Source organism: Glandiceps talaboti, chromosome 2 (genome assembly GCF_964340395.1).
Source record: "Glandiceps talaboti chromosome 2, keGlaTala1.1, whole genome shotgun sequence".
Lineage (NCBI taxonomy): Eukaryota > Metazoa > Hemichordata > Enteropneusta > Spengelidae > Glandiceps > Glandiceps talaboti.
In genome coordinates, this window is record NC_135550.1 from 28,621,878 (window position 1) to 28,644,821 (window position 22,944).

The window sequence follows — 22,944 nt, forward strand, 5'->3', positions numbered from 1 at the left end:
AGAACGAGTGAAATAGTCACTATATGGCACACTAGCTGTACAAGCAGTAGTACTACTATAGTAGGTATAGTCCTGCTTCCATGACGGTGCACGAGTCTGTATTACTGACTTGACTCTAAACACCATGACGGTGCACGAGTCTGTATTACTGACTTGACTCTAAACACCATGACGGTGCACGAGTCTGTATTACTGACTTGACTCTAAACACCATGACGGTGCACGAGTCTGTATTACTGACTTGACTCTAAACACCGTCATGCAAAGAGCAATAGAGTTTGCCTATTACTACACCGCCAGCAAAATGTACCCGCGCCAATTGCAAAAGAATTACCTACCGACCGATCAAATATTTGCAACCGATCGAATATCTACGCCATTTCGATTCCTCTGACGGTAGTATTCCCTGCTCAGATCACAAAAAGCGTCGAAATCGGACCTTTTCAAGTGCGAACTGCAACATTCAAGTAACCCTCGTAACACCGCCACATTTGATATCGTCGAGTGAATGAATAATTACCCAGAGACACTTGCGCCGACGTACGTAAGGAGAAGTGATTAAATTTACGATAGAATTTGAAAAGTTCCGATTTTGATAGTTTTGGTCATCTGCTATAGGACTTTTGCAGTCAAAATGAGGTAAACCGACTAAATAATAGATTTATTGCTAATATTTGACCACTGGGCGATTTTATTCCTTAGTTACCGGCATTTTTTGTAAGTCCGTATTTCACGGCTGGCTCTTCGCAGGACGGAGGGGAGGGACAATTGTCAGAATCGAGTCCCGAATTCCTCCGTATGCAAGCAGGACTATAGTAGGTAGTGACCAGATTTCCGACCTAACCGTAGAACTTTGTCGTTTGATTGACCTTTTCTGACCTTTCCAGGCAGGATATTTGTTATATCTGGCTACGATGACTCACCACTGACTTTACATGTACTTGTTATGTCGCTAAATCAAATATCAATTTTGTCGGGTCAACTTCCTGACTCCAGTGACATGCCCCAGGATATAAAATAGGTCGACTTCATTTACATAAATATTATTTTTGCTCAAATACTCATAACCAATCAGATTACTGTCACAGGTATAACTGTTATTTATAATCCCAGACCACTAAAAGAACTCTATAGTGGTCTGATCTTGAATTTTCTCAGTTATGCCTGGAGTATATGTTTAGCCGAATTGCGATCCTTTGTAAGTAATATCGATAGGATTAATTCTCGGAAAAATAAAAATAAAACCCTTTTAATATATAGATATTTGAACTATTTTTCATTGACAATGTATGTTAACGAAGTGCATCTTTACTTCTGCAACAATGTGCCAATAAATCAAACGAAAACTTTTAAATAAGTGATATTGTTATCATATCACGTAAGATTAATTTTATTGTAAATTTTATTATTTTTTATCCTTGGTTACCAAGATAATTTCCCTGTATTTGCACTGCACGCCTTCGTGTCAACTAGACAGTCTTCCGGTCTCGACGTCTCAAAGTTCGGAATATCACGAATATTCTCCTGGACTTGAAGCATATTAAATATTCGCATTTTTACAAAATGAATATGATAATTCATGTCGAACTGTACAAAGTTCGAAGTACATTAATTTTTTCATATAATTACGTCTGGTTGTGATTACTATCTGTTTGGTACAGACAGCGCCACTACTGTGGTAAAGGACATGAGGAAAACCCCGGAAGTGGTGTGGTCGGCTACGTTGGCGGTATGTGTGTCATTGAGTGGTCGTACCTGCCCATGCCTATCTATGGGGTTCAGTAACACACATCGGTATTATCATGTAGCGGAAACAATCATCCGGAACAAAGATGGCATATAAAAGCTGTTCCCACACAGAATCATGTTCACTAACTACACTAACATCAGAACTAACACAAGGTAGAGATCGCAACGCTAAACAAGGGATTTATCAAAGCACAGCGGTGGATAGGATATTGACATGGGCACTAAACTACTGGTCGTCATTCTTTCCGTCATTACGGTAGGTTTGTCTCTTGTCTCCACGGCACTAACCTTTCTGTTTGGTGTTCATCTAAAAATCTTAAACGTTTAATATGACAAAACTTGTGTATAAAATATAATTGGCATTGTTAGAACTCACATTTACAGTAATTGTCTAAATCTTACTATTATACGAAACTATGGAAACGACAAATTTTGTAAGGGTTTATCATACCCAGCTTTATTTATTACATTGTAATATGTTTTTTCTTTCATATATAACCAATGTCACACAACTTTACATTTTGATTTGATAAAGATCATCATCAAAGTAACATCTATACGAAATGCAAATACATTTTGATAATTTTTTAAAAACTTTTACAAACAATTCCTTCTGTTCAATCTTGTATCTTTTTAATTTGTTGTAGATGGTTTATAGTGACGGAACTTTGGAACTACAATTGGTAACTTTCAGTAACAGAGAGGGTCAGTTATCAAATGGAGATAAATGTGATGATGTGAATGGTGATGAGTGTGATACTCAGATGGATTTCTGTCTTACTTCCGTACCATATAATATTGATAATGAATGTTCATATGGAAATGAAAGTACTGGTATTCTTGGAGGAGATAACATTGACTTTGCCTCAGGACAATCACTTGGCAATGGACTGAGTAATCCAATTGAGTTCCCATTCTTTGGAGAGTGGCCGGTAAGCATATAATCACTATTAATTCCAAAATTTGGATTACAATCAACTTCTTGCAACTTCATGTATTTTTTCTAAAACTTTTAGAACCCCGATAATGGGGAGGGGTTGGGGGACCTAGTACAACTTGCACAGATTTTTAAACATTGGTTGAGAACATCAGTAACAGCCCTAGGGAAATCAGGTAGATTTTACTTACTTTTTCCCCTCCCTTAACAAAAATACTGAACTTGAAGACTTACAGGTTGTAAATGTTCTCATAACATTATAGTAATGTCTAAGTCAGGATAGTGAAGAAACTTGAATTTAACCAACAAAATGTTTTATTTGTTGATGATACAACCCCATGGTATAGTTTACAATTGCTTACTTATTTTCCTGTGAATTTGTTTAGACATTCAATAAATTGTGTCTTTGTTTTTGTTTTTCCACTTCAGAGTCAGTTTGTTTTAGTCATTCATGTGAATGATGAAGATGATGATGGAGATGAACTAATTGACAAATACTTGAATAATGTACAGATAGAACCAGGAACTAGTCAACAAAGTGCAGTTTGGAAAAGTTTAGTTACGACTGGTGATAGTGGACACACACAAATGGCTAGTCAAGTCAAGGTAATTATTGACTATTGATGATACACAATTGAACTCACAGTAAGTACAACATACGTAGTGTTGCCACAGATTTATGTAAACATTGCCGTATATGTCGTACCCAACATTTAGCTACCTTAGATAATAAGACTACTGTACTCTGTGCTACAGTATTGTAGTCAAGAAATCTGATAAACTTTGTATCAATGGTTTTTGTAAGAGAAATAATATAACTAATGCATGCACTGCTATTTATAACTCCAACCTATAGTGGGAATTATGTTTTATCATTTTCATATCCATCACTTTTTTTATAGTGGTATTTTTTTCACACCAAGTGAAATTCATGTTACATGTAAGTGTACTTGTGTTGTCACTCTATTGCGAGTGTTAGGAAAATCTCAATCAATCCTAGAGATAGAAGTACGTGTTGCAGTGCTCTACATTTTCATGGATGGGTGACAACAAAATGAATACATTCATTGAGGTCATCGACTTCTTTTGACCTCAAGGTCACTTAATAACTTGACAGCGTCCTGTCACCACCATAGCGAAAGACTTTTAATAAAACAAAATCAAATTAACTCTTCTAATCAGTTTAAGTATAACATCAAGGTGTGCTGTCTTCAAAACAATAAATGTTTTAGTGTTTATTTGAATGCAGGAAGACATACCAATGCTGACTTTTAACAATAAAATTGCACAGCCACATCCTTCCACTAATGAATACCAAATAAATAGCTTGTCATGAGAGTTGATCAGCCATATGTAAACATATTAGAAACCGGGCACACAAAACATGACCTTACTGACAAGGCTGGTATGTCTGTCTAGATTGTACATAGCCTATTACTTGTCTCAGACTGGGTACTGAGTGAAAGGTCGTCTGACAAAGTTCCTTCATATCTGTCAATGTGTCTGAGTCACGCATAAACAAGTATATTTAGATGCCATGTGTAAGGGGACACTACCAGATTCAGACAGACTGATGTATAAAGACCAAGACCTTTCACACATGTGTTAGCCTGTATTGACACTCAGTGACTGACTGACTTCTAAACGATAGAATGCATTGGATGTATGACATTCTATACTGAGTCAGTCTCCTAGAATCTGTAAGCAGGCAGGCTATGTATGCAAGTCTAGATCCTTGAGTTCACTAGGGTCCGATGGTACAAGCTGAAAATTGCTGTCAATGATGGTGAAACTCTTAACCAAGTTTAAACTAAATAGAGTTTCCTGTGTGTTTTGAATCAGGTCAGAAATAGCATAAACACAGATACATTGCAGAAGTAAATAGCATTGGTTTGTTAAAAGTAGGGTATTGAATCTCAGGAACAGAGCAGCGAAAATTAACCCACATAAGACATACAAATTTCAAGTTTTTGAGTGAGATTAAAAACCATATGAACACAGGTAGAGTTTATGTACTTTATGCCTTATCAAAAAAAAAATTAAGAAATAGATGAAAGAACAACAACATACAAACAGGTCTGAAAGAGGAAATAGTAAGCCAGTGATATAGTACCATAATATAATTTTCCGTTTTACCATTTTCTTTATGAAAAAAATGATGTTTTCAATTATAAATACTTAACCATGACTTTGTGTTTGTGTATATCTAGGTGTATTGTGCTGAGAATTGGTATGACCGGCATTGTAACACTTACTGCTTTGCACAACCTGAGGACACATTCACCTGTGACTACCAAACTGGAAGTAAAACTTGTAAATTAGGTTGGGCTGGGCCTGACTGTAATGTTGGTAAGTATATATCCTCTAAAATGTTGACAGACTACACAGTGTACATGTATAGCTTACTTTGGAATGTGAAATTTGACCATTTCCTGGGTTTTAATTTCAATAAACAATTGGAAGTTATCATGAATAGATTGTTAGGATGTCCTTTGGAATGTGAAACTAGATACATCATAAATATCTGATAAGAATTTACAACTCTTGTGGCATTTCCGTACTTCAGAGAATTCAATATTCTAGAGTAACCCTCTAAATGAACTTTAAACACACTTTTAGTTTGTGTATTCAATAAACAAAACCTTTGTGTTTGAACTGAGTGTTTGGTCAAAAGTGTATGTCATAGCATGCATAGTTTATTGATTACACGTAACAAAACCCTGGGGATTTGTTAAAGGTACAAATAAAATAAAATTGAATAAAAAAAAAGAATCATAATAATAACACTTATAGACTTTTTAAAAGTAGCATTACACATCATAATAAAGACTACAAAACAAAACAAAACAACAACAATAACTATTCAACGAGTTGAAACATAATATTAATGAAAAAATAATAATGAAGGGTAATTAGACATTTCAAATTATATATTATAAGTATTTTGTAGGTGGTGCTCCCTTTTTATATTACTCAGTTTGATATATTTTCCAAGTGCGATAATTAGATTTTTGTTGCTCATTATTTCTTTAAATTTTTGTTCTTCTGTCAAGTTTCTGTAATTATTAATATGTTTAGCAGCTTCACTAAAGAGGTCATGCCTGAGTAAATTATACAGGGGACACTGTAATATAAAGTGTTTTTCATCCTCTACAAGGGTTGAGTTGCATATTTTACATAATCTGCTTTTAGCTGGTATTTTGTGATGACGACCCTTTTCAATTTCAAGTTTGTGATCACTTAGTCTGAATTTACAGATTATTGATCGCAATTCTGGGTTATTTAATTTTTCTAGATAAGGTTCAAGCTTAAAATCTAATTTAATGAGTTTGTACATAGTGTACCTTGCAAAATCTTTTCAGATCTTGTAATTAATATGAATTTGTCCTTAAAACCATATCTTTATTCTTGTAGCTCTTTGTACCACTGGGTGTCATCCAATTCATGGCAGTTGCACACAGCCAAGGGAATGCATGTAAGTTATTGTCATATTCAAAGATTTTATACAAAATCAAGGCAAAATAAAGGAAATACATGGCTTGGGATGAGAAAAAATATCTTAAAACACAATTTAGGTTTATTTGCATTTGTCTACACATAGATGTTGGAGAAATATCTCTCAAATGTCTATGGTCTTCACATTATCAGCAGCTTTGACATCACTTTTTATACTGCCCTCTCTTGTCAGAAATTGACAAGGATTGGTGAAATGGTTGTGTATTCGATTTTAGATCTTGAAAACAAACCAGCAGTTTGTTCAGTTCGTATTGTAATGAATATTACATAAATATTTAAAATACAAAAATAAACGTTTATTTTTATATTTGTTTCGTACAGTTGTGAGGAAAACTGGACTGGTAGACTATGTGATGAGTGCATACGATCTGAAGGATGTGGTAAGTCTTCTAACTATTTCAATGGAAATATGGATTCAGTGTTTCTTTAGGATTATCAGGTTTATCTTATGTAATCCTTTCTATCTTGACAAATGTTGTATTTTACTGATTCTCCATTTCTCCCATAGCTGTGTTTGCTTTTACTAAGGTTATTGTCCCTACCAGTATATTACATGCATAAAATTCAGAATTATATATATGCACATTTTATAATAGTTACTGAATTATATGCTTTGTTTTCACACAGTGAATGGATTTTGTATTGCTGGCAATGATTGTCACTGTCATGACGACACATGGAGTGGTGAACTATGTGACATTGGTAAGACAATTGCTTTCTTTCTTTGCATCTTTTTTTTTTTTTTGTGTGTGTGTGTGTGTGTGTGTGTGTGTGTGTGTGTGTGTGTGTGTGTGTGTGTGTGCGTGTGTGCGTGTATGCGTGTGTGATGACAATGTTTTCCTGCACTCCCACTGTTAGTTACAGATTTATTGATACATACCAATTTTTCATACAGATCTGAATTCTTGTCGTAATACACCATGTGAGAATGGTGGTTCGTGTACCAATACTGGTCCTGATGCCTATAGCTGTGAGTGTGTAGATGGTTTCATTGGTGAAAATTGTGAAACAGGTTTGTATAGTTCATACTAATTTTTTGCCATGATATTTATTATTATTTTGTAAATACAACTTAGTAATCAAACATAATGTCACATACTCCTAATAAGAGTGACTTCAAATTTGAAGGACCTGGTGTATAAAAACAGTCAAAAACTGTTTCTGTTGTAAGAGTTTATTCTGATGTATCAAGTTATCTTGGTTATTCCAAAATATTCAGTTTTTCTCATACATTTATAATATCACTAATCTCACTTGTCACTTTTTATCAAACCATATTTCAGATGTGAATGAGTGTGAAAGTTCTCCATGTTTAAATGGTGGCAACTGTCTTGATTTCCAAGGATATTATGAATGTGAATGTAATCCTGGCTTTGAAGGTGTCGACTGTGAGATTGGTAAGTCAACGACTTGTCATATATTGCCTTATGTTAAAGTTTTGTTTTAATTTTGTAAAGTACTTCTAAGTTATGATATTTCAATGTATATATTGCCATCTCACTCATTTGTATAAGAAAGATTAGTAATTTTGAATAAAATACTTCTGCTCTCAAAAAGTACGATAATGTGAGACATTCATAATTGTAAGCTATTCATTAGTCATTAATCTGATAAGCATTTTAACGTGCAGTTTTGTGGATTTACTAATTTTAGTTTCATGTTGATGATAAAAGTTTGTTGTAAGAGTAATTAGGCTTTGCAGTGATTAATCAATGGTATGTCTATACACTGACAAATCAACCTTATTGGTTCCCTGCACCTTTAAAGCTTAAGACATCAGCTGTTAGGGCTGAGTTGTTCAGATGATGGTATATGAATCCTAAACTTGGTCATATTCGTCCTTACTTTGATTAGAAATCAACCACTGTTTTGTTGAATCACCTGATGGTAAATTGATCCCTACTGGAGTGTGTGGTGCCTATGGTACATGTGTTAATACACCTACAACCTTCAGATGTGAATGCCATGAAGGTTTCCAAGGACTGACGTGTGATGAGAGTGAGTATAGCTTTCACATCAATGACAGATTCCTATATACAGATAAATGCCTGTCTGCTATGTAAAAGTGTCTCATGCAGTGAACAAAGAAATTTAATGTTAAAAAACTACTTATATTGCTGAAAAAGATTGTGTTTACAGAAAATAACACGAGACATTGAAGTGGTGATTTTTGAATAGTGTGCATATTCTGTTGATGTTGTTACTTGAAGACAAAAGGCCTGTCTAAAAGTACACATGAAATCATTTCTTACGATTTCTTTGTATCTGTGCAGATATTGATGACTGTGCTGACAATGACTGCAAACATGGTTCAACTTGTGTGGATGGCGTTGCTAAGTATCACTGTGAATGTGCACCAGGATGGGAAGGACACCATTGTCAGAGAGGTCAGAGGTCATTTCATTTTGAAAAATGTGATTTACAGAAAATTTGTCACCTGTTTGCAAGTAAAGATTCATCATTTTGAAAACTTAATTTAAGTTGTGAACTATGACAGTTATAAAACGATTAAAATATCAACACTTATTAGATGAGGAATTAATGTTCAGCAACGTCAGTTTATGATTGAGTTATCGATAAAGTTTAGTCCTGCCATGTAGAGCATAATCCTTCATATGTGATCCATGGATTGATGGATTGATATATATATATATAACTGTCATAACATATTTACTGATTTATTTTTTCTTTCAAAAATGTCAAAGCATTATCAGTGGAAGAGACCAAGGTATTAAAGCGACCATTGTAATGATAACACATAATTTTGTTTTTTCTACAGATATTGATGAGTGTGCTTCAGGTCCCTGTGAAAATGGAGGTACTTGTATCGATGAATTTGCAGACTTTACATGCTTATGTCCTAAAGGGTGGGAAGGAAAAGACTGCAGTGTTGGTAGGTTGACATACTTACTCATTAGTCAAATGTGAGTCATATAAGTAGTAACTTTTGAGCCTATAATATTCATTTGTTGTGAGTGTAGCTTTATTATCGGACTGTGAAATAATGCCCTAAAGAAATTGTCAAAGAAGCAAATAAAACACTGGAATAAAGAACAAATTGGAAAAATTATATTTGATGATTTGGAAAAAAGTTTTTAACTGAGAACCACTTAGCAGTCAGCAAAATGTATCTAAATATTAACTCCACAAAATTTCTAAAAGTTTCTTCAGTCTTTATTGATACAAGAAGAACTATTTGCATATTCATAGATTAGAATTATAGTCATTGACTGCAAGAGTTAATATGATACACTGGACGATAACAATGTGCAAAAGTAGGCTACAGTATTCATATACTATACTGTAGCCCTCACTTCTAATCCACTGCCATAGGCGGCTTTGGAACAGCACTCCTAGTGGCCATGCTGCACATTCTTTTGTTTTTCCAATAACTGACTTGTCATTTTATTCTTCTGATTCTTCCAAGTTCTGAAAGAAGAGATGAAATTTTAACTGAATATAGAGGATAACGTTACATATTTTCAGATGTTAATGTTGATTATTATTCATTAATTGTAGGAGCACCAGAAGACTGCCTTGTTGATGGGAAAGGTGAAGTATCTCATGGCTCAGAATGGGAAGACGAGTGTAATGGATGCTTCTGTACTAATGGTGATACCCAGTGTAGTAAGGTATGAAACTATGGACAGAGACAATAAATCAAAGTCTATATAAAAGTTTATTTTGTCTCCAAATTTCATAGAAAATCTATTGTAATCTGAGTTTGGTTACTTCTGAGACGACCAGAGATCATACTGAAGTATTGCTGTTTGATGGAATTGCTTTATGAAAAGTGAATAAAATGAACAGAAAATCTATCTTTATTTGCAGGTAATGAATACAAGACTTACTTACAATGTACATTTGATGTAGTTATTACTCCAGTTCTGTTACATAGGCACAAAGTTGAAATTTATTATTCTCTTCTCGTTGATTTCTGATTCTACAGATCTGGTGTGGTCCAGACAACTGCCTGGCATATAACAAAGATTTGGATAGAGACGGTAATAAAGTGATATACACATGTCCACCAGATGCTCCTTGCACACTTCAACCAGAACATGAATGTCTGCTTGGTCACTGTAAACTATTTGGTGAATGTTACAATCACAAAAAGGATTCTGTCCAGGACGCTCGGTGTGGTACCTCATCATTTGATGATAAAGCTGGCACCTATGCATGTACCTATGTTGGCATGAGACTAGATTATGACATTCTCCCAATGGTGAGTTTACAAAATCAATACTATCTCACATAATGACAAAAATGTATTTACTTTCTCTTTCATTTGAAGAGAAGTGCCTAACCAAAATGAGTAAATACATCTTTTGGTGTTGTAAGCTTTACAATACAGCATCTGTTGATCATCAGCAGTTTGTTCCTGTAGAACAATATCAGTAAGAAAATTACAATAAATAAACATCAGTTTAAAGTAAATCTTTTATGTGTATTCCTCAACAGAATTCCAGCGTTGAAGATGTATGTTATGAATTACGTCGAATCAAAGATTTGCGCCCTCATGCCATGGATGATAGACTAGTCATACTATGTGACAAAGACATTGAGAGTGGTCAGGATAATGTTATCTATGTTTCTCTGGTAAGGACCATCAAATGTAATATTTGTACTCATATGTACGATCTCATCAAAGTCTCCCCCAAATACACTTTCGACATACCTCGTCTGGATAAAAAATTATAAAGGCAAATTAGGTTTTGATATCCATATTGAATATTTGAGCATTTGCAGATATTTAAACATAATTTTGATGATTTGGAGCTGAAGGAAAACTGTCATGTTGTGGTTGTATACCGTTGACTTCTTGAGTGAATCATGTAAAAGTATGAGTAGATAGTAATACTAAAGGAAGAGGAATGGAAATATATATATTAAAGTTGACATAGGAGTCACTTTTTGAAATTTCAAAATTATTTCCACTTATATTCAGTTAGCACGTGTTGGTTTGTAATTAATTCCATCTATAATGACATTTTGTACAAATTGAATTTATTTTTGCAATGATAGCAACAACTTTGTCACTTTTCAAAAAGAACATTTTGTACATGTAATTGACATGGTGGATTTGACTTTACAGGAAAGTGGCAGTGGACCAGGTGTAACTGAAGATGCAATGAATGAAATGATAAGGTTTATTCAAGCTTTGCCACAAGAAAGTGATAACCTTATACTAAAATCAATCTATGACATCTTTATTCCTAAAGATTCTCCTCAGTATTCAGCTAGTTCAGGTAAGATTTCTTACAGATGATTATCACAGTTTGGTTTGTAAAAAAAATATCCAACATGGTGAATATTCTGAGTAACTTTGTGTCTACAAAAATGATAGTCCTATGCAAATCTGCATGTTTAATATGTATAGGATATATATAATTGTAAAGGACTTTGAACACAAAGTGGGGAAGCGCTATATAAAAACCAACATTATTATTATTAATTTAGATTTGACCTGAACTCATACTACAACCTAGGTTAATAAATGTTCAATTTTCTGAAAAAATAAATATAACAAGTTATGGACTATGTGCTTGTATAGTAATTCTAATACCCTGTAATAGTTAATCAATTTATTTCACCCTATTTGTATTTGTTCTATTGTGTCATGTTCTTTTCATTTGAATATCTTCTTTTATCCTACAGATATTTATATTTGGTTGCCCATTCTATTGGTCTTACTCCTATTGTGTTTGGTAGCAATCGTCATTTTTGCTGTTTGGTATCGCCGTCGTAAACAAAAACAGCAAAAACATATTGATCATCCCTTGTCAAGACTTACATTGAAAATGAGAGAAAACCCATTCTTTGAAGAAAAAGGTGAGCAGTTTTCCTTCCTGTTTGAAGATGTTATACAACATTTCCATTTCCAGGCCCATTGGGAACACTAAATTTCTTTTTTTTTTGTGTTGGGTATGATTTCAAATATCGACATTACTGCTGTGATGTTGTGAATTTCTATACAATGATGTAAAATAAGCATGTCATGTTAAAGTTGAAACTTCAACAATTGGCCATGATTTAGACTTGTACTCAATTCACTTGCTTCTTTACTTAGTGTTTTGTACCAACAAAGACATGCAAATCATCCTGTATGTTCTTTCTTGTTTTCAGATGAAGTCGAGGCATATGGTATGACAACTTATGTACCAAATCATGAACAGTGTAGCTCAGCTGATGCAGGTAAGAATTAATCTTGACTCACTGATGATCTTGCTGCTTCCATAACAAAATGATCTTCTCTGCTTCCACATTGAGAATTTCTCTCAAGTTTTACATGCAGCATTGATTTGGTATAAGCATTCACATGGAGACATTTACTGGTATAGCTTGGTTTGTTGAGAAAACTAGTATCAGTCTCCAACTGTAATTACTTTCTACAAGTAGACTTTTATAACAAGATCTCATGTATCTGACATTTGAAGTAGTTTCATTTTTCCCTTCTCCAAGTCAGCCTTTACAGCAAAATGAATCACAAACTTCATACCAGATAAATTCAATTCAGATGATTCACTAGGCAAGATGTTGCAAAATTTACATGACTGTGCAAGGCAAATAATCCACCAGTAATCTTCATCAAAGGATGGACCATTTCACAACATCAACTTGTTTCAATGACAACCATTTTAAAAGATACTAATAATCTTTTTCTGTTTTCATGTACAGATTATGAACTAGATGTGATCAGTTTATCTTCACAAAGTGACCATGGCTGTGAAATGGAAAACCAGAAAGACTATGCAGAAACCGACCATGATTACATGACAATGGAAAACAACCCAACTGGACAGTTACCACCAGACTTTATACCACGTAGGAATGATGGTGGACCAGAATTTGTGTAGGATAAAGACTTGTCTTTGGTGCAATTCTAAAATTTTATTGGATGACATGAGAAGTGTTGGGTTCCTTCCAGTTGCTGAACATTCATATGGTTTACTGTTAACCAAAATGGACCAAACTACATCAGAGGAATATAGGGGGATGGACCTGGAGTTTCAAGTGCCTATGTGATACTTATGTACTATGACATGTTACATAGTACCAAAGAATACACCATTTACTCAGGAATTTTAGAAGAAAACATGGGCACTGTACTGACTTAAACATTTGTGCAATTTTCTCAATAATAGGGTAGTGTTTAGTGCCAGACAAAGCTTTCTATGCTGTTAGTTCACTTTCCTGCCATTTTAATAGCCAATATTAGTAAATATTTGTACAATAGTACTCTGGGACGACACCCTCATCATGAAGGGTTTATACGTCAATCCCATTGGTCTAGCAACAAGACTGTCAACAGGGTTAACTTTTTAAAATTCATTCCTTCACTTTATATAAAGACAACACACAGAGCAACTATTAGTATTCATTTATTTAACATTATTTATTTTCTCATGAATATACACACTATTCTTTCTCTATCCACATTCCAGTTTGTGCTTCACCACATTTCAGTACTAAATATGGTACACAAGGTAAAAACAAACAACAAGTTAATTATATTTATGTAAAGTTTGGTTATTGTAGGTAGAAAAGTGAGTTACATTAGACTTATTAAAGTCATAAATATTCCTTGATTACACAACAGATTACAATTTTTCTCACATCACTGTGAGTTTGTTTACTGATATTTGGTGCTATTGCTTGAAGACAAAAACCTCTTGATTTCATGATAGAGGTTGTCATACGCTTGTAAATAAGTTGTTTTTTTTCTTTTGTGTTATTTATACATTTTTCTGAGCGATATTTTACCTGCCAGACTTTTACCAGAACTATAATTTCTAAAATTGTATGTCAATGCTATGCAACAACCAATGCAACCTCATGTAGCCTAGAAATGCATACTTTGTTGTGCTGTTTTGTTTTTTGTGCTGTTTTGTTTTTTGTTGTTGATAAATAAACATAATAACAAAGACATTCCTCTTGTTTACTGATGTTGTGTCGTCACTTCACACTACATATCTTCCACTACTAAAATCATTGGCATAGAATTACAATAAATGGGAATGCATGCATCAGAATGAGTTTCACTGAAGGATAATTTCAGACTCTCAAAGGTCATGTCCATGTCCCTAAACAGAAAATACACTTTCAGCTACTGCTGTCTTCTTTTGCTAGTTGTGCACCTTCAGTTTTTAGCTGCTGTTTGTATTTCTCAAAATCTCTTCTTTTATGAAAATATTTGACCTGAAAAAGGCAAAGGGTATCTTTATTAGTATCTGACTTTGTAATGTCAGTACCTGACTGTCCAAGTTGTCTATCTCAAGTTATATGATCTGAGATGTCTAAACTCAGGACCGTCTTGACTAATGGAGAAAAGTAAATTAACACTAGAATTTGACTTGCTTCAGTGCTTCTGAAGAATTAAAAAGGTATCACAAGTGTTGCTGGTTTAAGTCATAATAGCAAAAAATATCACATGAAAGTTTATACATTTATCTTGGGTTGTGTCATCTCATGAGAACAATGTTAATGCTAATTAATGAAGTGCAACAGCATCACTTCCCACAAGAGGTGATACAACCAGTAACACTGACGTAAAGCACTTTCTCTTTGTGCTACACTCATTTATAGCATTCATATCAAGTGTAAAAGTATACTTTTTCAATTGGTTTATTTACAAGCATATAGCATGTGGCCTTTCTAGTGTGGTCGATTAGCAAATGAAACAGTATACTTTTACACTTGATATGGATGCTATAAACGATTGTGGTACATACAAAAAACGCTTTAATTTGGTGTTATGGGTTGTAATTCTTGTCTGGTGATGTACAGTAGCTACTGGCCTCCTGTAGGGACAACAACACTGCTCTACAGTTGAAATATACATTTACCATTACAGTCAACCATTCTGTAAATTGAGGTTGTTGGTTTACTTGATAGATAGTTAAAAACACTTACTGCTGAAGACAACATTACTTATTGAAGGGAGACTAAAAGCCAAACTGATGCGAGTAAACTGTCAAAACGATCACAATCCTGTTGAGTTCAGCAGTATAAGTGCTCCTATCTAGTAGGTAAAATAATTTCAAATTGCCAAACGATCAGTTTTAATATATACTATCCAGTCTTCTGGTGAATGCTTCCTTTTTTTTGCAGTACTTCAGTAAAGATGTAAGATGTATGAGCACACTTGATGCGATACATGAACACAAGATGTGTGATGTACAGAAGCAAGAAGGTGTTTTCCTTGGTACCTTAATATTTTATCTCCATTCTACAATATGCAACTGTTTCTCCAGCATTTTACAGTCTTTCTACAAATAGCCTTTTCTAACAAAAGGTTGTATATAGCTAATAAACGGTGTATATGCAAAAATATCCTATACAGTAAAGATTTGGTTCTCACTTTGCTCAAGAGATGGGAGGTGGGAATAGTTTGTTAATCAAGTTGAAAGAAAATAATGAGTGACTTTTTCATTACAGTTCCCTCTCTGTGTATCAAATACTGATACATTTGCTATTGTTTTTGGGGATAAACTTTTAACATCTGTGTTGAAAAAAGCACCATGATTTACTCTTGATATGAACCATTGTAATCCTACAAGAATACTTACCCAGGTATTTGGACAATTATTTTCAAACAATTTGAATAAATCTGTACATTGTGATTTGTCTTCATTGTTTTTATCCAGACAAGTAAAATACTCATCTCTTGAATTCCAACATTTCTGACGCCCTTCTGCATTCAACGGTGGTGCTGATGACATGTTAATCAAGATTTCTGTAACAGAAAACATAACAAGAACTTTTCTTGACCAATATTGAAAACAGCCTTTAACTTTTTAAGAACGTTTTGTATATCCAGGTGATATAGTCATTGTAACTTTTGGCACCAGTAAAGTATTTCACTATCAGTATCATCTAATGACGTTCTCTACTTGTGTACTTACTCTACATATTGCAATGAATGACAAGTGTTTCCTAATATCTCTCCATATACTTAAGTTATCTCAGGGCAAGTTTTTATAACAACTTGTATGCTACTCAGCAGCTGTAGTGTAAATGTTTGGTATTACTGTATAGTGATTCGAGTTGAATATGTCTCCTGTATTTTGCAGTAATCTCTTTCGTTCGAAATAAAACACTTTGCATGTGCGGTTGCCATTTCAGATGAATTATTATTAATATACATGTTGTACATTAATTATCATAGTGTCACCTATGAAACAATGTGATTATTAGTTTTATGAGCAAATGATAGATAATTTATTAATAAAGATTTCAATCCATAAATCTTCTTTCGTCTTTCAACAATGACGTCTTGGCTACATATTTTTACGCAAACTTTCAAGTATTTCACAAAATGCAAGTAATTTGCAAACTGATTTCATCTTAGAATTTCAATCAATTTCGGTGCACCATGTACTACTATTAGATGGTCCAACTTTCTCATAAAGTGCATTTATTTGACCTACCCACCTAGTTTACCATAAATATCTACGTCTTTGTTGCTATATCAAGTCACAAGAGAATGCCACTCGAACTTCTGGCTTTTCTGCTCCAAGTAAAACTGTAGGAGTACTTGTAAACTCCACAACACGTTATGTTGATGAACTTACACAAGTGACTTCTGAACCGGAAGTGCCTTGCAACACCATGAAGGTAATTTAAGGCTGCGCATTCCCCAAAAGAGTTCTAAAATATATCGCCAAAATTAAGCAATTTTGAATTTTCAACAGCGGGTTTGACACTTTTTATGTGTCACGTACTTACAAATTTATTACAGACATGCGTATGTATAATATCAATCACGAGTCTACATAGGTGTATTTAGTTTTTGATATGTGAACAGTCAATGTAGTCCGGTGAACAGCAACATGGCGAATATTGTGAGTCTCCTGTTGTCTGTTGAACCAAAACACATAAGAATTATCTCAGTATGGGATAAATGAAGTTTTGATACACTCGCGGTTAGAATATTGTAGATTTTCAAGCCATCGTTATATTTGTAGAATTTGTTAAAATGTCTGAAGTCCACCCCGCAAGAATTACAAACGTTAGTGATTCGATGTCGAGCTCGAGTGGAGTTAATCGCAGATCTGACGAGGAAATCAATGGACCAGGTGCGGAACTTAGGATGAACATCGATACTCTGTCAGACCTGAAATCAAAGGCTATAAAACCCTCTGTCACTGAAGCGTGTGACGCTAGAAATACCATCGAACATGACGGTAATGTACTCATGAATGGCTGTATTACAGTAAAATATCAGGATGAAAACGAAAGTTGTGTTAGAAATGAAGAAGATGAAAAAAGTAGATCTAAAGAGGACATCTCGCTTGGTACAAATCATAGATTGCACGAACATGACGTTGGACATCTTGGAGATACGATTTGTAACAAATCTAAACAAGATGACGGTTCTGGTGATACAGAAAAGAGGACGCAACTCAGTGAAGAACACGAACACTGTAGTGTTTCAGAAGACCTGTCAAAACTCAACATAAAAGATTCATCTAAAAGTGAAGATGCAGGCAATGATGTACAGCCAGAAATAAGTTATGTTGGATATGAATCAGAAGGGCAAATGCCTGATATCATGAGGCTGATCACAAAAGACCTGTCTGAACCCTACTCAATTTATACCTATAGGTACTTTATTCACAACTGGCCACATTTATGCTTCCTGGTAAGGATGATTTTGACTGTACCACTATAAATGAGTTTAACACACATAGACTCTGAGTCTGAGAGGAAGTAGAGAGTCTTTTCCATAAACTGACAATGAAGGATTCATCAATTTACAAGTTATATGTTTAATGATGGCATCCTTTATTGTCAATGTTTCATGTATTTATGTGAGGTGGGGGCTGTATTAGTCCAAAAATCTTGAAATCAGAACTTTTCATGATGTAAAATGTCCCTTCACATAGGCATAATGGTGAATCTAATATGGTGATGTGTGCTCACATACGTAAGGAGGGTTGTTTGAAATCAGATTCGAGATTTTTGGTCATAGAAGCAGGGACTTCTGTAGTCAGAGTTGTAAAACAACTAGATAGTTGACCGGTCACTAATATTTGACTTCTAACCATGTTAAACCTTTGCTATTGAACGTCTAGTGCTGGCATGAAGTTCTTGTGTGCACAGCTTTCACAGGTCAGGGAAGGAAAAGGGACAATGTCAGATTATTCGATTTGCAAGCACGACTAAGGCTGCCTGTGCCAAATTCTTGAAATCACATATTAAAACCTGTGAACTGCATAGATATAAACTTCCAAGGCTTACTACTTTTAAACATCTGTATCAGAAAAAGGATTGCACTGCACAGCCATTGGCATTCATTTGTGTATCTCTAATGGCTAAAATTCTAACAGTATTAAAAAGGAGCTATAGCATGTCAGCAAATTGTCATGACTCTAGATATTGCATCACCCATGACACCCTTGAGCTCAGTTTGCATTATTTGGCAAGGATTGATAATGAGAAAGGTAAAAATATTCTTAGGTTCGTCTGAAAGCTACTGCCATACACAACTACATCATTCTTTAAATTTTGCAATAGTAATAGCATCACACCAAAATATTTGTTTGCCTGTTGAAGGATACATCATTTGTTAACCTGAAGTGTTGGACATCCCATTTTGAAATAAAACAGTGCAGGTTATAGAGGGCACACCAGGAGACCTATGAAATCCTAAGTTAGATATCTGTAGATGTTATCTCACAGGTTGCCTACAGTTGAAGAAACTTAAGACCAACACAGCAGAAGATACATGTACTATATATTTCTCTTCTGTTTTCCCAGCTGCTGTTTATTTAAGGCAGTGTTAATGGATCAATTACTGAAAATTAATTTCACCTAAGTTTGAGTTGGTCTTTTAGTGTTGTTTTGGGGCAAAATCTTGCCACAAATTAATAGCATTCACATTTTTCTACCGGTTCATTTTCCAACTTGAAATTTAAAAAAAAAACACCATTTACATCCATATACAATGTAGACACAGAAATTTGTAGCTCAACTGTTCTTTGAAGGAATGCTTGGGTATATTAACAATAATTGTAACATGCATTCCTTCAACATACATGTACAGGTGAACCAGCTGCTACTATGAAATAAGGACTACTCAATTGACAGAGCAATGTAGACATGATGTCTCAATTGAAGAATTTTCCATTTGACAACGAAATTAAATTCATATGCCTAGAGAACATTGACATGTAATATGATTAAAGTTATGTTGTATTACAATGGAGCAAGTACAACTAAGCAGTGTAGTACTACTAGGTCAAATTCTAAAAAAAAAAATACTTAATACTGATATTATGTTACAGCAGACCATAGACAGTGGAGGGAGAATGAGCAGACTAACACTGCTCCTCACATCACTCCCCAAAAAATTGATAAATATTGGTAGTGTAATTAACAACATCACTCCTAAATAGAGCAGGATGAAATGCATCGACTGTTCTCAACCAGGCATGGCCTTTTTGATTATTGTGTAATGTTCCTTTTTAATTGCTACTAAAATTCTGAAATTGAAAGTTAACTAGAGAAACATTTCTATAAATACTTTCAAATCACTGTCCCTGTCTTGACAATGCAGATTACCCACTCACTGTCTGTTTATGATAGGGAGACAGTGAGTGGGTAGGTATCGGGGTATTTATGTAAATACATAGTCAATATTGTATCAAATGGACACAAATACAGTTTAACCTCAAAACGTACTTCTCCCTCTTTCATTGAAATTCATACCCATGGAAAGGTGAATGAACTTTGAAATGTTGGTACTAGTCGAAATTAGTTCCTCCTCCCAGTGCCACACCATGTACATCTACATTTCAAACGAGGATGTGTTCTTATTAATAGGCTCAGAACTAGAAAGTAAATGTAACATGACGAAGCTTTAGACTTTTAAATTTTGAGAGGTTATAGAGTGGGAACAAATTGAGTTGATCATGCTCATTTGTTGCAGTTTATTCCACTCTATCTAATAATCTTTAGTGGTGACAGTCTCTGATAATCAGTTTGACTGGTCATGAATGGATGCATATCATAACATGTACATTGACAGCTATAGCCAAGCAAATGGCATAGGAGAGATAGAAATATTGTCAGTGTATAATAATGTTCCAAATGCATTAAAAATTTTCTGTCGAAACTGTTGATATTATGTCACCAAACAATTTGCTTTCAGCACATTCCTTCTAAAATTAAATTCTGGTGTGAAATGGCAAATGTAGCCACCAACTTTGAAAGTTGATAGCTTGGGTCACGACCTGAAGGCACATTTATAAGAGCCAGTCTTGGTCAATTTTGCTTTAGGGTAAATGCATATAATTTGATGTGACCTTGTGACCCAGTGTGAAATCAATAACAAGGATGGTGATGGGGGAGCAGTCCAGTTGTATGTTGAATATTTATTATTATAATGTTAGTTATAGGTAGTCTCAAAATTCACTTGAAATGTTAGAAATGTAGAGTTAGTTAATCATATGGTGTTGTATAAAAATATAATATTTGTTATTTTACAGGCCATGCATGGAGAAATATGTGTAGGTGCTATAGTATGTAAACTGGATGTTCACAAGAAGATGGCCAAAAGAGGATATATAGCAATGTTGGCTGTAGATGAAAATTATAGACGACAAAAGATAGGTAAGTTGTCTTTGGAGTCAACTATTTCTAATAAAGTACATCCACATTTCACTTTGTGTGGCTATCAGTGTCACATATGTTACAGTTACCCTTACAATTGCCAATATGTAAGCCACTAGCAAAACACATCGGATTAAAACTCTTGCCAAGCTATTTGCCAAATAAATGTATTGATTCACAAGGTTATCATCAGGACATTGTGTGTGTGTTGGAGATAGATACATTGTAAACATGGTTATGTATATTGTTATAACATTGATGTAAGTAAAAGACAATATTTGGATACATTTGTTGACTATGTATATATTGATGTAATATTCTATTTGATAGGCTCTAAATTGGTGAGGAAGGCTATTTATGCAATGGTAGAAGGCAACTGTGATGAGGTAGGTACAAGTTTTAAAAAATCTTGAAAGAACATCAATAGTAGGTATTCAATTCTTGATAGTAAGAACAGTTTTTTTTTGTGATGTAAATGTTTTAAAATCCTCCTTATGTCATCATAGTTGTTCTAACCTTCAAAATGATTTTTATCATATTTTATAGAAAATGTTTTCATTTCTGTTGAAACATATCTTATTATCATTACCTTAAAGCAAAGAAGTCTTGTTTGATGAATGTAATAATGGGTTTGCATGTCATTTATGATAACCATCAAAATCTATATCTAGCTCTTTAGCTCTTACAGTTGGTCTTGTAACTATCAGGGTGTTATTTAATATTAGTGAAGTGTTACTTTCTGAAATCAGTTTTCCAGTCCACCCAAATACAAATGTCTCATTTGATGTTTTACTTTTGCGTGCACCTTCTGGGTTAGTAAATGTGTAACAGGTGATTCCTTCTTGTATAACGTGCATTTCATATTTCTTCCAGGTTGTGTTGGAAACAGAGATCACTAATAAAGCAGCTCTGCAGTTGTATGAAAATCTAGGCTTTGTGAGAGACAAGCGACTGTTTCGCTACTACCTTAATGGCGTAGATGCATTACGATTAAAACTCTGGCTTAGATAGAGGAATAACTAGAGTTAGATAATCAGTTACGGACAATTGGGGTGTTTTTTTGTACACAGATCCATGTCAGTCTAAATATTTGAAGTAGAAAATGGTTCATATTTGTAATACAATAAAATAGTTTTTTTTTAATAAATCAATTATTTAATGTCATTTCATGATTCTGTGCCAATATTAATTTGAAATGCCTGGGTTACAGCATAGATCATCTACCAAAGAACCCAACAATGAAATTCATTAAGAAGATGAAATGAACTCCAAACTATCAGAAATACTCCTCACACATGTATGTTTTATATACTCATGTCACAGTCAATAATTCCATAAGGTGAATTATTATGTTATTACTGATAAATGCTTGCTACATCTTTTTATTCACGTTTAATTTATCAGAAGCACAACGGCACCCAAATCAAATCTTGTACCAATATTTGATTTTATGTGATCATTGGAATGTTGTTTTATTTTTTGCTTTAAACTGGGAAATAAAGATAATCAGAAAATATGCTCAAAAGTTGTTGTTATTTACCTTATTGTATTGTTAGTGATACCCATTTGTGTAAAATTGACTAGGATTAATCAGGGCTCAACTGAAATTTTCTTCCTTTCAACATTTTGCTGAGAGTTGTGATTGCAGTATATCTGTATTATGGACTGAAGGGAAACTTCGACTGTGGTCAGACCTATTTCTACCTTTCATACACTAACAAAGAAACTAGTCTGACTTTACCTTCAATATTACAAACAATTTACAATTATTGTTACTTGTGTTAGTGCTGCACAAACTAATGTATTAAATACTGGTTTTCAACATGCCTTTCATGATCTGAGCAATGATGGAAGTACTTGACCTCTGAATACATCGCACCTTTTACTTTTTGTAAACCCTATATCTGCTTCCATAATACCACATTGATATGTGGTATGACGTGTCATCAGAAGTACAAATGTATGCTGTAATTTCTCAGTGCATAAAGTGATACATAAAGACTGATAGTTGATAATGGTTGGTTTAACGTTTATAGCAAGATTCCAGGAATAAAAAAAGAAAATTTGTCATGAGATTATCTCAAAAAGTACCTGCAGTTGTGATGCTCTTTGGAATGATATATTTG

At 34.1% G+C, this 22,944-nt stretch overlaps 3 protein-coding genes across 5 annotated transcripts; 2 read left to right on the top strand and 1 right to left on the bottom strand.

Annotated features, from left to right (window-relative positions):
* Nucleotides 1-1,772: 1,772 nt before the first annotated feature.
* On the top strand, nt 1,773-14,316 carry LOC144453811 (uncharacterized). Its single transcript, XM_078145173.1, has 19 exons — nt 1,773-2,005; nt 2,397-2,681; nt 3,116-3,292; nt 4,897-5,035; nt 6,101-6,161; nt 6,524-6,582; nt 6,830-6,904; nt 7,098-7,214; nt 7,486-7,599; nt 8,057-8,200; nt 8,476-8,589; nt 8,982-9,095; nt 9,722-9,834; nt 10,152-10,427; nt 10,664-10,801; nt 11,298-11,451; nt 11,861-12,034; nt 12,329-12,397; nt 12,881-14,316. Exons 1-19 carry the CDS (start codon nt 1,964-1,966, stop codon nt 13,057-13,059), a joined length of 2,544 nt encoding a protein of 847 aa, XP_078001299.1. The 5' UTR covers nt 1,773-1,963; the 3' UTR covers nt 13,060-14,316.
* On the bottom strand, nt 13,613-17,057 carry LOC144453813 (cytochrome c oxidase assembly factor 6 homolog). Of its 3 annotated transcripts, none has more exons than XM_078145177.1 (3): nt 16,931-17,057; nt 15,772-15,938; nt 13,613-14,401 (listed from the first exon to the last, which is right to left on the bottom strand). In XM_078145177.1, the coding sequence occupies exons 2-3, from the start codon at nt 15,922-15,924 to the stop codon at nt 14,306-14,308; spliced, it is 249 nt and encodes an 82-aa protein (XP_078001303.1). In that variant the 5' UTR covers nt 15,925-15,938; nt 16,931-17,057; the 3' UTR covers nt 13,613-14,305. The 3 variants fall into 3 exon arrangements, with proteins under 3 accessions (XP_078001303.1, XP_078001302.1, XP_078001301.1); XM_078145176.1 differs by lacking the exon at nt 16,931-17,057 and adding an exon at nt 16,637-16,778; XM_078145175.1 differs by lacking the exon at nt 16,931-17,057 and having other exon boundaries at nt 15,772-15,963.
* LOC144453812 (uncharacterized) lies at nt 17,030-22,417 on the top strand. Its single transcript, XM_078145174.1, has 4 exons — nt 17,030-17,846; nt 20,695-20,818; nt 21,149-21,204; nt 21,692-22,417. Exons 1-4 carry the CDS (start codon nt 17,181-17,183, stop codon nt 21,827-21,829), a joined length of 984 nt encoding a protein of 327 aa, XP_078001300.1. The 5' UTR covers nt 17,030-17,180; the 3' UTR covers nt 21,830-22,417.
* The last annotated feature ends 527 nt before the right edge of the window (nt 22,418-22,944 follow it).

Excerpts from the sequence above, each read along its gene's own strand:
- LOC144453811 (XM_078145173.1), top strand. The coding sequence starts at position 1,964 with ATGGGCACTAAACTACTGGTCGTCATTCTTTCCGTCATTACG. Across the intron at positions 10,428-10,663 it reads ATTATGACATTCTCCCAATG|AATTCCAGCGTTGAAGATGT; the intron begins GTGAGTTTACAA and ends ATTCCTCAACAG. Across the intron at positions 11,452-11,860 it reads TCAGTATTCAGCTAGTTCAG|ATATTTATATTTGGTTGCCC; the intron begins GTAAGATTTCTT and ends TTTATCCTACAG.
- LOC144453812 (XM_078145174.1), top strand. The coding sequence starts at position 17,181 with ATGTCTGAAGTCCACCCCGCAAGAATTACAAACGTTAGTGATTCGATG. Across the intron at positions 17,847-20,694 it reads GGCCACATTTATGCTTCCTG|GCCATGCATGGAGAAATATG; the intron begins GTAAGGATGATT and ends GTTATTTTACAG. Across the intron at positions 21,205-21,691 it reads TAGAAGGCAACTGTGATGAG|GTTGTGTTGGAAACAGAGAT; the intron begins GTAGGTACAAGT and ends TATTTCTTCCAG.
- LOC144453813 (XM_078145175.1), bottom strand. The coding sequence starts at position 15,954 with ATGTTTTCTGTTACAGAAATCTTGATTAACATGTCATCAGCACCACCG. Across the intron at positions 14,402-15,771 it reads ATAATTGTCCAAATACCTGG|GTCAAATATTTTCATAAAAG; the intron begins GTAAGTATTCTT and ends TGCCTTTTTCAG.